Raw genomic sequence first — 14655 nt, 5'->3', positions numbered from 1 at the left:
GTGATTACAGCTCACCTCTCTTTCTCTGCAGGTGCAATGCATATGGCTCTCCACTGGTGCAGAGATTGACTACTCTCAACAGCCACAAGGTTTACCACATCATCCTTTCTTGGAACATAATTGAAGGGTAACTGGAGAGACTCAAGAGTGAAGAATATGGCATCATCCACTACACCACTTCGATGAAGTATGCGAGTTATCCGAACCTTAACACAAATACAGCAAAATAAAAAAGGCTGAATGTTTAATCTGCACAGGAAAACCACAAGAATATCAAGAGTTCATGTTTATCCTATACTCAAGTTTAAAAAGAAAATGTAAAATATTGTTACAATACTAGACCAGGTGCGGACCCGTTGGGGCCCCTTCCGCAAACGCAATATTGCACCACTCACCCATAGCCCCCAATTGCGCACGCGCGGCTGAGGGGTTCCCGTTGTGATGCCAGAGATTCTTGTTGTGTCGCGAGTCACGGCAACCCACTCCCAACTGCGCCTCGCCATCCCTCTTCCTACCTCTATCCTACCCCTCCTCCATTCCCCTCATCGCCCAGCACTCCCCCCTCTTCACCCTCCCTCTTCTTTCCCTCCTCCTCCTCCCCTCCCCACTCACCTCTCCCTTCCTCTCCTTTCCCCTACCCTCAGTCACTCCCTCCCTCCCTCCACAACCTGCTCTATCCCCCTACTCCCTCCCTCCCCAACTGCCCAACTCTCCCTTTATCCTCCACCTCCTCTCCCTGTATCTTCCACCCCACTCCTTCTGTCCCCCCCTCCTCCCCGCTCTCCCTCCTCACTTTTCCCTCCCTCCCCCCCATACCCCCCTCCTCTCCCTCTATCCCCCTGCTTCCCCACTCTTCACCTCCCCCCTATTCCACCCCCCCCCCACAATGAAAATTGGGATTAAAAAAAAAAGAAACCTCCCTCCATCCCACCCCCCACAATGAAAATCGTGATGTTTAAAAAAAAATAACCTAAACCCAATGTTAGCTGTTAATGAAAGCGGAATTTAATTAAAACTGAGTTTTTTTGAAAATCAAGATTTTTATTGTAAGTGAGATTTTGGATCCCATTGTGACGTCATTGTGACGTTGAACGCGGCTGACGGGCAGGCAATTTGAAAAGTGGTTTGAAAAGTGATTTATGTAAAGTTGAAAATGTCAACAACTTGTAAAATATACCATCAATCTGAACAAAACTTGTTTATTTTACATCACAGGACATGGTAAGTTGGGCTAAAAATTGGAGCGCTATCGTCTACTGTTTTGGCAGGGTTTGGGAATATCATGCACACGCATACAAACAAGATGAGAGTTTTAATAATATATAGATAGTCACTAGTTATACATAATGGTGGGCATCTTGAGCAGAACATAAGCATGAGAGCAAAGGTTGATCTGACAAATGACCATGCATGTTATGCTACTTGCAAAAAATGAAAGATGGGTTAAAAGAACATGGCTGATGAGTGTTGCCAGCAAGTATGTGATTATAGAAAAGGTAGTTGCGGAATATGGTGCATGCACTTGGCATTTGTAAATACAGGTGCACAACCTTTTATCCGAAGATCCAAATAACGAAAACCTCCGAATAGCGACATTTTTTCAGTCCTTGAAAAAAGGTCCTTGAAAACGTTCACCGAGGGCGGCCCGCAGAGGTGACAGAGGAATCTCCGGTCGGTCCTCGAAGAAAGGGGAACTAAATCCCCATCCATAAAAGAGAAGGTGAGGGTATATTGCGCGGGAGGGTTAATAATTGACAATATGCTGCTGTCTGCCCGCTGAGTTTAAAAAGTTCCCACGGTAGACTCACGATACACAGTGTATCGTGAGTCTTGCGTGGGAACTTTTTTAACTCAGCGGGCAGGGAGCTGCAGATTGTCGCTCCCTTCAGTTTCACCCCACCTACACCCCTCTGCTTCCCGGCCATGTGTGTGACCCCTTCCCTCCCCTCTCCAGCTCCCCGTGCATTGCACCGGCGTAGGGGCTTTGCACTGTCTTCATGTCGGCAATGCCAGTCACCGGAGACGTCAGGACCAACGGAACACCGACCCCCAGGCCCACTGCAAGCACGGAGATCCCAGAGACCCACAGCCAGCAGCAGCCCAGCCCCGTTCCAACTCCAGAGGAATACTGCAAACTAGCGGGAGACATCAGGACCACCAGAAGCCGCTCCCCGGTGGGCGCTACGGCGACAAGTGGCAGTTCGCCCACAGCCCGAGCTGTGCCCCCTCATCGGGACACCGACCCCCAGGCCCACTGCAAGCACGGAGATCCCAGATCAGCAACTCCAGCCCAGCCCCGCTCCAACTCCAGAGGAACACGCTCCCCGTAGGGGCAGAAACTGATGGTGCGCAAGGTGCGTCTTGTTCTTGAGGTCGCGCAGCTCGGGCTGTGGGCGAACTGCCACTTGTCGCCGTAGCGGCCCATCGGGGGGTGGATTCTTCTGGGGTTGGGGGGTGGGGGGGAGGGGGAGGGGGGTATTGTGCTGTTTTATCGCCCCCTGCTATCCCAGGGACAGGGAGACAGGACGTTCACCGCGGGCGGCCCGCAGAGGTGACAGCGGAACCTCCGGTCGGTCCTCGACGAAAGGGGAACTAAATCCCCATTCATAAGAGAGAAGGTGAGGGTGTATTGCGCGGGAGAGTAGGAATCCCAAGACAAAGTTGAGTGAGCGTTCACCGAGGGTGGCCCGCAGAGGTGACAGCAGAACCTCGGGTCGGTCCTGGAAGAAAGGGGAACTAAAAAGAGAAGTGGAGGGTATATTGCGCGGGAGGGTATATCGCCTACCTGGAAGAAACCAGACATTTTTTCCAGGATGTCGTCTGCACACCAAAGCTCACGTTTGGCGCCTCTGCTGCACACGGATATAAGAGTGTGAAAATGTCGCCTTAGGCCGCCTAAGGGCATGTAGCCCCACTAGGGTGACATGAGTGCGGGAGGTGATTCAATGCTGCGGTCACATTTACAAATTCAGGAATTCATTCAACACACTGCATTTCATACAGACATTTATTCTGCAAGAAAAAAACTACACTGAAGACTCAAACTCGCGACCGAGTAACTGCCGGGATCAAGGCGCAAACTCGCGACCTTGCGGATATGAGCCGAGCACTCTACCACTGAGCCAGCCATTAAAATCTACGCTAAAAAATTTCCATTCCGAAGACCGACAAATTCCAAATTACGAAAAGTGTCTGGTCCCAAGGCTGTCGGATAAAAGGTTGTGCACCTGTAGTGTCACCATAAATGCAAGCAAAAATGAGCAAAATGTTTTACATGTTTTCATGGGAAAGAAAGCAATTCAAGGAAAAACAGAAATTGAAATGAAATTTTTCTCGTCCCTAAAGTGTAAGTTTGTTTAAATTACTTACTTTGTCTATTCTTTTATATCTAAGTGGTTTCACGGAGGAAGCTTGACTTTTCCACGTTGTCTGTTCAATAAAATATTGTGCTTGAATCCAGTCACCTACAAAGGGCTGAAAACCTGCACAAATCCAACAGACGAAAAAAAAACGCATATTAAATAACTTTATCATTCTGCACAGAATTATTTAGCAGATTCACCACTATTTTAAATAAAATCACACTGCCCACATCACACGGAAATCAGTCCACAGTCTAGAGATGGCAGAGTGTTTCACTGATTAGTTGTGTTCATATCTGGAGTTCCAAATTGCCAAACCTTGCATTGCCTGTCCAGCAGAGGGCAATGGCAGCGCATTTGACTCAGCTTTTGCCTCGGTAGAATGAAGCTTCCGCAGGAGAGAGAGATAGATGAAGTCTGGGATCCACTGATCTCTGGCCTGGCTTACGTTGTGCTGTGAACTTCTATTTCCAGCAAGGGGGGGGGGGGGGGGGGGGGGGGGGGGGGGGGGGGGGGGGAGGGGTCATGAGGTCATGTGATAAGTGTAGAATTAGGCCAATCGGCCCATCAAGTCTACTCTGCCATTTAATCATGGCTGATCTATCTCCCTCCTAACCCCATTCTGCTGCCTTCGCCACATAACCCCTGACACGTACTAATCAAGAATTTATCAATCTCTGCCTTTAAAATATCCATTGACTTGGCCTCCACAGCTGTTTGTGGCAAAGGATTCCACAAATTCACCACCCTGACTAAATAAATTTCTCATCTCCTTCCTATAGGAATGTCCTTTAATTCTGAGGCTACAACCTCTAGTCCTAGACCCTCCCACCAGTGGAAACATCCTCTGCACATACACGCCTTTCACTATTTGGTAAGTTTCAATGAGGTTACCCCCTCATCCTAAACTCCAGCAAATTCAGGCCCAGTGCCATCAAGCACTCATCATATGTTAACCCCCTCATTCCTGGGGGGTGGGGTTACTTGATAAGGTGTAAGGTACAATTGCAACAGATGTTCTTCAGCCAACATGAACATCGGCGCACAATTCAATCAATTCGTGGTTTTCCAGCCATGGTCAAGTATGCTTTGCTATATGCCTAATGAAATAAAATCTTACCAATACCACACAGCAATTATTTTCACCGAAGTAATACGTGACATATTGACAATCATCCACTCAGACGATTTATAAAAGTTGGATCTTTTGAACATTTACCTTTTTAAACTGAGAAAAACTGGTGCGCCACATGTGGTATTTTATTAAAAAGAAAATTGTGTACTTTTACCTTCACAGACATTGTCCATGGTAAAATAAGTGGTTTCATTAATGTAGCCATCGTCATTGGTACACAAAGTTATCATGCCAATCAGCTTGTGAGTCTCCATTTGGTCTGAAGGATCTGAATATAGAGTACAGATACCATCTTCATCCCACTGATTAGTTACTAGCTCCACCTGGAATTAAAAGTATAATAGCAGTAGAAATACTCTGTTTTGAACATTTGGACAACTTAGGTGTTACATTTCAGGGGCAGTAACATCGGCAGAACCTACACAGTGAATGGTAAGGCTCTGGGGTGTGTTCTCGAGCAGAGGGATCTAGGAGTACAGGTACATAAGTCTTATTATGTATCTATATAATGTAAATAGCTCGGTTGTAATCATGTATTGTCTTTCTGTTGACTGGTTAGCACACATCAAAAGCTTTTCACTGTACCTTGGTACTCATAGCAATAAACTAAACTGAAACATAGTTTGTTGAAAGTGGCATCACAGGTAGGTAGCTTGGTCAAGAATGCTTTTGGCACATTGGCCTTCATCAGTCAGAGCATTGAGTATAGAAGTTATGAGGTCACGTTGCAGTTGTATAAGACATTGGTGAGGCCACATTTAGAGTATTGCATTCAGTTTTAGACACCATGTTATAGGAAAGGATACGAGGATGTTACCAGGAATCGAGGGCCTGTGCTACAGTGAGAGGTTGAGCAGGCTAGGGCTATTCCTTGAAGCACAGGAGGATAAGGGGTGATCTTATACAGGTGTACAAAATCAAGAGAGGAATAGATCGGGTAGATGCACAGTCTCTTGTCCTAGGTTGGGCAATCAAGAACCAGAAGGCATAGGTTTAAAGTGAGGGGGGGGAAACATTTGATCAGAACTTGAGGATTAACATTTTCACGCAATGGGTGGTGGGTGAGGTAACTGAGGCAGGTCAGAAACATTTAGATAGGTACATGGATAGGACATGTTTAGAGGGATATGGGCCAAAACGCAGGCAGGTGGGACTAGTGTAGATTGGTTTCAAGGTGTGATCTCAGGGTCCTAGGTAATCACAGCAAGACCTCCTTAACCTGATGCTCAATTCCTTTTCCATTAAGCAAACATATAAAAGGTGATACATAAAGATTTTTTTTTAAATTGGCAACGGATAGCGGAAAGATAATTCAAATTTTTATTTGAAATGACACAAAGGAATTGTAGGTTTTGCTACGTACAGAACAGCCTTTGTCATCAGAAAAATCATTCGGCAAGTTTTTTTGGCAAAGAACTGGGTTTTGACTAAATTTTCTGCCGATAATGGCAAAGGAACCTGTTAAGGATTGACATTTATGATACCGGATATGAGGATTTATAGCAGTGCGATTCATAGGAATGCAGAAACTCCAGCATGGTAGGAAAATAGACCTATGCTCATGTCAGTCTCTTCAATATTGTTTCTGTTTCCACTATGTTCAAATACTCCCCTGCAAGTTTTCACCGGATTCCCTTTTATACTGTGTTTGTAGTTTCTGTAGAAACATAACCTATATATTCATGACTCTGAAAGACATGACTCATTTGCAGCTAGATTCATCACGAAGATAGAGATGTAAGAGAATGCAGATGGTGCAACCTTGAGCAAAACACAAAGTGCTGGAGGAACTCAGCGGATCAAGCAGCATCTGGGGAGGGAATGGACAGATAAATGGTCTGGGCTCTTCTTTAGACTCCAAGCTTTCAAGTCTGAAGAAGGGTCTCCTCAAAATGCTGCCCAACCTGCTGAGTTCCTCCAACAGTTTGCTTTTCCCCATTAAGAAGATAATGGGCAGATCTACAATTATCCCAGAGCTCGGCAAGATGGCGTAGCGGTAGAACTACTGTTTTATAGCACCAGAGACCTGGGTTCGATCCCGACTACGGATGCTTGCCTGTACGGAGTTTGTACGTTTCCCCCCCGCGTGACCTGCTTGGGTTTTCTCAGAGATCTTCGGTTTCCTCCCACACTTCAATGACGTACATGTTTGTTGGTTAATTGGGTTGGTGCAAATGTAAATGGTCCCTAGTATGTGTAGGGTAGTGTTAGTGTGCGGGGATCGCTGGTTGGTGCAGACTCTGTGGGCCAATGGGCCTGTTTCCGCGCTGTATTTCTAAACTAAACTAAAGCTCCAAGCCTGCCCCTGCCTACGCTGGTTATTCCAGCACAGTTCCCAATGCAATTTATAGTTGGGCAACCAGCAAACAGCATACTGCTACCAGATGGCAGAGTGTGGGATAGGTAAGCAGAATATAGCATTGAGGGCCAGAGGTGAAGTAAAGAACAGCAACATTGGTCCCAAAAGGAGACACAAAAAACTACAGCTGCGGGTTTACAAAAAAATAAACAAAGTGCTGGAGTAACTAAGTGAGTCATGCAGCATCTCTGGAGAAAAGGACAGGTGACGTTTCTGGTCGGGATCCTTCTTCAGACTCTGAAGTGGCCTCAAAAGGCCGGCTTCACTCCAGTGCACAAAGCCATTGTACATGTGACAGGGGTAGAGAATGTGAATGAAGTCAACATAAGCCCACAAGGGAGCTTCAATATGTAACATGACATATCATGTATGAAGGGTCCAGACTCAAAACATTGCCTATCTATTCTGCCCACAGACGCTGCACTGATTTTCTCCAACACTTTATATTTTGCACATGAACACAAAATCTGTCTTTATCATCTAGGAGAATCAGAATAGAGTATTTTCACGGTTTTCTCATTTTAGTTCTGATTTCTAGTAATTGTTTTGAAGTAATTAGTGGTCTTTTTGTACGAAAATATACGATACTATGGTTTGATGGACCGTATAGGGTGGGAGGACCATATGCTCCTCCCATGCAGCAGGTGGCATGGGAGGAGCATACAGACAAAGGGAGATGTTTTGTATATAGTTATCTCTATGTACGCAGTGTGAGTGTGCAGATCAAAGGTCTTAGAGCAGAGCAAGATGGGTTACTCACACGCAAACGCGTGGTACACTCATGGGCAGATTCATGGGTGATTATAGGACCCATTTTAGCAACCAGTCCCCGCCATCTTGCTTCCGGCCAAAAATTGGATCTTTGTTTCCGCAGCGGGGAGAGGGAGTGTGCAGCCCGGGGAGAGGGGGTGCGCGGCTTTTTATTTTATTCTTGACAAGAAGTATGAACTGACAGAATTATGAATCTAACCCTATATCACACACACAAACTGTTGCCCCGCAACATTGATTACACTGCGAGTCGTGTCGGGTCAGGTAGGCTCCGGTTACTAAAATGGGCGGGGAAAAATGCCCAGGATCCCCTCCGTAGCGTACTACACGTCAGCCCATTGTATTTCGCAGGAGTGGCCTATCTTGCTCTGCTCTAAGATCTTTGGTGCAGATCGTGTGGTTACAGCCATCCTTAGTTGTCTTGCTGCCAGCATTGAGTTAATGTAATAAAGACTTCTGTTGTACCTTGAAGACTCTCAAGTTTTATACAGACATAGAACAAGAACACTAAAGATACATAAGGTCATCAGTGATAGGTGCAGAATTAGGTCATTCAGCACATTGAATCTACTTCGCCATCGAGTCTACTCCGCTGATCTATCTGTCCCTCCTAACCCCATTCTCCTGCCCTCTCTTCATAAGCCCTCATACAATACGATAGAACTTTATTTATCCCAGGAGGGAAATTGGTCTGCCAACAGTCATAAAACATGCAAGATATATGAAACATGAAATTAAATGTTACATGACACATGAAATATTCTGTGATATCTAACCATGTGCACTGACAATGCAGACATCCTTACCTCTATACTGCGTTACATTTGCAATCCAAGAATTAAAAGCAGTGAGATAATGTTGCAACATTTAAAGTCTGCTTGTCAGAGTTCTGTTTTATCTGAATGAAATACCCAATCACTAGATCGCACCCTACCTTTATTGCTTTCCATCCCCCGGATGGCTCGCTCTTTTGGGCCAATATGTTCACCTTCTGGCCCACCTGCAAAGGCACGCCTCCCAGCACCTCATTAGATGTGAAATAGATGGAGTCGTCAACTAAACCGTATCTATCACAAAACCTGGTCACGGTACCTCCAAACACATTTTTGTACTCTAAAATGATAAAACAATGTTTCAGAAGTTTTGTATTATGACCTATCAATCACTTATATTGGTACATGGATGGGAGAGGATATTTGATATCTTGCACTGGATTAGGCTAATTTAATGTTGAAAATTCATAGGCATGCTGTATTTCTCATTAATTACACTATTTACAAATTATTCAGCTTTTGGAATAGGTTTTTGGAATACTTAGGAATTTGAATTTCCTATTGGTATTTCTACCATATTCAATAATTGGCCAGCTAACCTACAAATCCGCACGCCTTTGAGATTTGGGAAGAAACCGGTGCACTTGGAGGAAATCCAAGCAGTTACAGGGGGACTCATGAACACTTTAAAACAAAAGCAACATTTTCTGATTTCCGCTGTAACTAATTTAAAAAAAACAGTAATAGACAATACCAGTGTTCACGTCCTAACTTTGTATTTCCAGATCCAATCCAAGAGTTCACAGCTACATAAGGTGAGCACAAGATGGCTGTGAAACCCTCAATGTTCCATTACTCAAATAAGACCAACCATGCGTGACAAATAACCCAATGACAATCCATTAAATAAAAGCAGTTCCTTTTCGTGTGGAACTATTAACTTTGGTTCATGGGGAATGAAGCAGTAGCTGTGCACTGTTAAACGTTGAGGAGGTTTTTTGGACATAAATGAGGTAAAATGAACTGTGGATCAGTACCTCATCGGAACTTGCTGCCTTCAACCTACTTGCCACGAGTGAAAAAGAAAAGCACAGTTGTATATGTCCTTTACCATTCACATGTCATTTGACTACATGACATGAAATGTTTGCCTAAACTGGGTTGTTCATAGTCATAGTCTTACAGTGTTGAAACAGGCCCTTCAGCCCAACATGTCCCATCTACATTACTCTCAACTGCCTGCATTTAGCTCATATCCCTCTAAACCCGTCCTATCCATGTACCCGTCTAAATGTTTCTTAAAAGTTACGATAATACCTGCCTCAACTACCTCCTCTGGCAGCTCATTCCATATACCTACTACCCTTTGCGTGAAAAAGTGATTCCTGTTCAATTTTCCCCCCCTCACCTTAAACCTACAGTACGTCCTCTGGTTCTCGATTCCCCTACTCTGGGCACGAGACTCTATACGTCCACCTGATCTATTCATCTATCTCAATGAACATTAAGTTTCAAGACAACTCTCATTATATTAGGAATCTAAGAGCACTGGACTAAATGCAAAAATTGCAAATATCAAATGTCATATATATTCAGAAACAAAGGACAGCACATTGGTGCAGCTGATAGAGCTGCTGCCTCACAGTACCAGAGACCTGGATTCAATCATGACCTCCGATGCTCCCCGTGTGGAGTTTGTATGTTCCCCCCTGTGACTGCTTGGATTTCCTCCAGTGCGCCAGTTTCTTCCTAAATCCCAAAGAAGTGTGGATTTGTAGGTTAGCTGGCCAATTATTGAATATGGTAAAAATACCAATAAGCAATTCAAATTCCTAAGTATTCCAAAAGCGAAATAATTTTTATTAGGGTAATTAATTTGAGAAATACAGCATGCCTTGGAATTTTCAACTTTAAATCAGCCTAATCCAGTGCAAGATATCAAATATCCTCTCCAATCCTTGTATCAATATAATTAGACATATTCTTGTTCTCTCCAAGACTATGTGCTGAAATCCACCATGTAATCATTATCAATTCTGTACATAACCCAGGACCCATAAAGCTGAAGGAAGCGGCAGTAGGTTATTGAAAACAATGTATGTCTCAGTTGCTATTGATATTAATATGCAATTACCATCAATGCAGGGAAAGGGTTAATCAGCGAGAGGGGTAACCTTTAGGTAACGAAGTCTGAAAACAGCTAGACTTCAATAATAGTGACATCCTCACATACGTAACCGATTTCATTCTTTAAAACTGCGAGACACATTCTCCATTCATCGCAAGAATGTTGAGTAAATTCCAGTACCTGCTGCTTCATATTTATCCTGTTCCAAGTCTTCATCAACTTTCCTCAACATGAAGGTGGCAGCTTTCATCAGGAGTGACAGCATCGTAGTATTTCCTCACGATATCACAATTTGATAGAAAGAATTAATACAGAGAAAAACACAGCCTGCTTGGATGTGTTTGCGTCTAATCAACACAGCAAAAAGTTCCACAGATGCAGGTGACCTAATGAATCTGTGCAAGAAAATGCTTTAGAAAAATAGTGAACATGTTCTCATCAATTTAGCAGCAGGAGGAGTTAAGAATGTTAATACACTGATTGTCCTTTAATAAACAGATGAGATTTATGGTAGCTCAGTTAAGTCAAACACAAGAGGTCTGGACATCTGGACACAATAACAACATATTTTAAGAAAGATTATTTAAAGCAAATTGTTAATGACACCACACAATTTTTACTGCAGCAACTTTGTATTTAGTATCAGGTGAAATAAACTGGAGGATGTGGTCTAACTTCATTCTACAGTGAAGTTTTTTTTTGAAGAGTTAAATTCCAAACAAATTAGGAAAGTCAATTAATTTGATAATAGTTTTCAACTTGGCATATAGAAATTTTACCAGTTAAAGACACAGACCTGAGCCTTCCTTTGGCCAACAGGCAACTTAATTATACTATTCCTACCTCCCTTCTAGACATGAAGTGCTTATTATAATTTGGGCATTGTCCTAACTCAGTAACATGACACACCTTGAGACATTTACCAAAAATATAATCAAAAATATAAGTTAAAACAGGAAGCCACAGCACACAGAAAGTGAACAAGTTAAATAAACAAAAAACAAATAGTCTGGTCTGATTCAGGGTCCTAACTAGCCAGAAAATGTTAAATGACTAAATAAATAACATATTTATACTTTTTGAAGTTTTAACTCTATCAAGTTAAGGTAGTGAATGAAAATAATGTACTCCAAACTGTTCAATCCCAAAGTTACAACTATCCATGGAAGAATTGGAGGAGTGCAAGACTAGAGGCCAGATATAGAAGCAAATTGAATTAATATTAAAGAGTTAAAAGTGGAGGCATGACGAGACTCACTATCCAATTTAACTTGTTCAATGGAGAAAAAATAATTAATGAGCCTTTTTTTAGGCAAAAGGGGAAATATTTAATAGGAACCAGAGGGGCGACTTTTTCCATGGTGGGTACGAGCTGACGGGCGAGGTCGTTGAGGCAGATACTATCACAATTTTCAAAAGACATTTGGACAGGTACATGGATAGGAAAGGTTTAGAATGATGCAGGCCAAACACAGGCAGGTGGGACTAGTTTAGATGGGACATCTTGGTCAGCATGGGCCAGTTGGGTCAAGATAGAGCTCTAGGGGCTGGTGGAATCAAAGGATATGGGGAGAAGGCAGGCATGGGTTATTGATTGGGGACGATCAGCCATGATCACAATGAATGGCAGTGCTGGCTCGAAGGGCCGAATGGATTCCTCCTGCACCTATTTTCTATGTTTCTATGAGTGTGTTTCCATGCTGTAAAACGATGACTACCAGAGGATGGTTAGAAGTTGAAACAGGAAGCCACAGCACACAGAAAGTGAACAAGCTAAATAAACAAAAAACAAATACGTCTGGTCTGATTCAGGGTCCTAACTCGCCAGAAAAATGTTAAATGACTAAATAAATAACATAGAGTACTTGGCATTTATATTTAGTACATAATAAATTCAAATGTTGAATTTAATAATGATCCACGATATTTGCAATAAGTGTAGGCGAAACCTGATCGGAAAACACATTGCTTCATTACAGCATCTTAACTGCACACTATTTTAAACAGCCCCGCTTCATATTATCATAAAATACTTATTCAATAATTAAATACGTTCATGGTGCAGCGACGCTGACATTGAAATAATATTTTAAACGCTAACAATTCGATCAAACTGTTTTCCAGCATGTTTTAATCCGTCTACAATACATAACTCGATACGAGTTACTTTTTGCAAGCATCGGTCAGGCCTGCAAGACGGTGGGGTTTTAAATTAAGAGGTGTGAGCTTCTTTTAATGTACCACGTACACAAATGCAGTCGCTGTGTTTAGAGCAAAGATTATGAGGAGCTCCTCTGTAATCTTTGGTTTAGAGGGGGAGAGGGCTTTGTGGCTGGGCGTGGGGTGGCGCAAGCTGAAGGTTATGCCTGTGTGTTTATGCATGTATGAAAATATATAAATAGCTAAATAATTAAATGCCTGGTAAGTGCAAGGCGGCACTAGCAGCAACATCTGCACTGTACCTGTACACTCTGCCCGGGTGCCGGCGCCTCCTGCAGCTGCAGCTCACCTGTGCCACAAGGCCGGGGGCACTGTCGCGCGCAGACCCCTCCCGGGCCGGGGCCGGGGCACGTGGAGCATCAACACTCCAGCCTTTGCACTGTGCTGCAGAGTCAGAGTACTATTCAATGCATGCCTACATTCCTCTTTTTGAAAAAAAATAACTACACGTCTCTATTCAATTTGATTGGGGATGAGTTTTTTAAAAATGCCACTTAACTTGTGAGATAGCCATATAAAAAAATGTTGCTGTAAGCACTGGATCACTGATGTACATAATCTGCCATTCATACCCAGTCTGGTTTATGTGTGAAGCCAGAGTCACAGCATTAGAGATGAGTGGGGTTGAGAGGGAAAATTAGATCAGTTGCTGTCTTAAGGTCATAAGATCATATGTAATAGTAGAAGAATTGGGCCATTCGGCCCATCAACTTTACTCCGCCATTCATGGCTGATCTATCTCTCCTTCCTAATACCATTCTCCTGCCTTCTCCCCATCGCCCATGACACTTCTTACAGCTCCAGAGACCTGGGTTCGATCCTGACTACAGGTGCTGTCTACAGTTTGTTGTTCTCCCTGTGACTGCATGGGTTTTCTTCATGTGCTCTGATTTTCTCCCACACTCCAAAGACATATAGGTTTGATGATTAATTGGCTTGGTATAATTGAAAATTGACCCTAGCGTTTGTACGATAGTGTTAATGTGCGGGGATCGTTGGTCGGCGCGGACTCGGTGTGTCGAAGGGCTTGTTTGCACGCTATATCTCTAAACTAATCAAAACTAAATGATGGAATGGCAGAGTTGACTCAATGGACCGAATGGCTAATCTTGCTCCTATGTCTTATGGAGTGAGAAGCATCTGCTGAAACTAACTGACCAACTGTTCAGTTGTATAAATTACTGTAATCTTAGTTTATTGTACTACATTTATTTAACTTAGGTTTACGTCGGCATAACTCACACCTAATGGAAGGGAAAAGTTTAAGAAAGCTCGTTAACATTTTAGCAATTAATGTAAGAAGTCATTTAACTGGTCCGTGCAAGCTTGTAGAGATACATTTCTTCAACAGTATTTAATTATTACTCCTATGTTTTGTCTCCTGGTTATCAGTCTAATGCAGCTGTACCTCTATTAGAAAAACATGGCTGTTGGTGAAAATAGACGCAAAATGCTGGATTAGCTCAGTGGGTCAGGCAGCATCTCTGGAGAAATGGGTGACGTTCTGATTTCAATTTCCCTCAGAGGAACTGTAACAGAAAAATATCCAGGATGTATTATGAAACAGGATAGAGCTTGAGGAAATTAAACAGATATTACAATATAACTGGGATCACAAAGCACAATTAAAAATATTTTAACATTTTTTTTTATCCATTCCCTTTCACTCAAAAAGAACAAATCTTTTGACACACTGGATCTCTTCAGAAATGCTGGTTACAGAAATTATTTCAACTGCAACCGTGAAAGTCTGAAAACTTTGAACATTTGTTTTGTAATAGAACTCTTACCGTAAGTGGCTTAAATATAACTTGATACTTATGGAACATAGCACAGATATTTTGTCCATGAGCAAAGTCCCACATTTCTGCATGGTTATCTCTATGTTTTGTATTTTGTCTTCATTT

At 43.0% G+C, this 14655-nt stretch overlaps 1 protein-coding gene across 1 annotated transcript in view; it reads right to left on the bottom strand.

Moving 5' to 3' along the window:
- Positions 1 to 11395, bottom strand: part of LOC129707773 (RNA helicase Mov10l1-like) — a 39056-nt gene extending 27661 nt beyond the window's left edge. The window contains 5 exon segments of the mRNA XM_055653062.1: positions 16 to 206; positions 3370 to 3482; positions 4652 to 4820; positions 8562 to 8740; positions 10709 to 11395. Of these exon segments, the coding sequence (XP_055509037.1) occupies positions 16 to 206; positions 3370 to 3482; positions 4652 to 4820; positions 8562 to 8740; positions 10709 to 10793 (737 nt within the window). The 5' untranslated portion in view covers positions 10794 to 11395.
- Between the last annotated feature and the right edge of the window lie 3260 nt (positions 11396 to 14655).

This window comes from Leucoraja erinacea, chromosome 22 (assembly GCF_028641065.1).
Source record: "Leucoraja erinacea ecotype New England chromosome 22, Leri_hhj_1, whole genome shotgun sequence".
Taxonomy (NCBI): domain Eukaryota; kingdom Metazoa; phylum Chordata; class Chondrichthyes; order Rajiformes; family Rajidae; genus Leucoraja; species Leucoraja erinaceus.
This window is presented reverse-complemented; position numbering and strand designations above follow the sequence as displayed.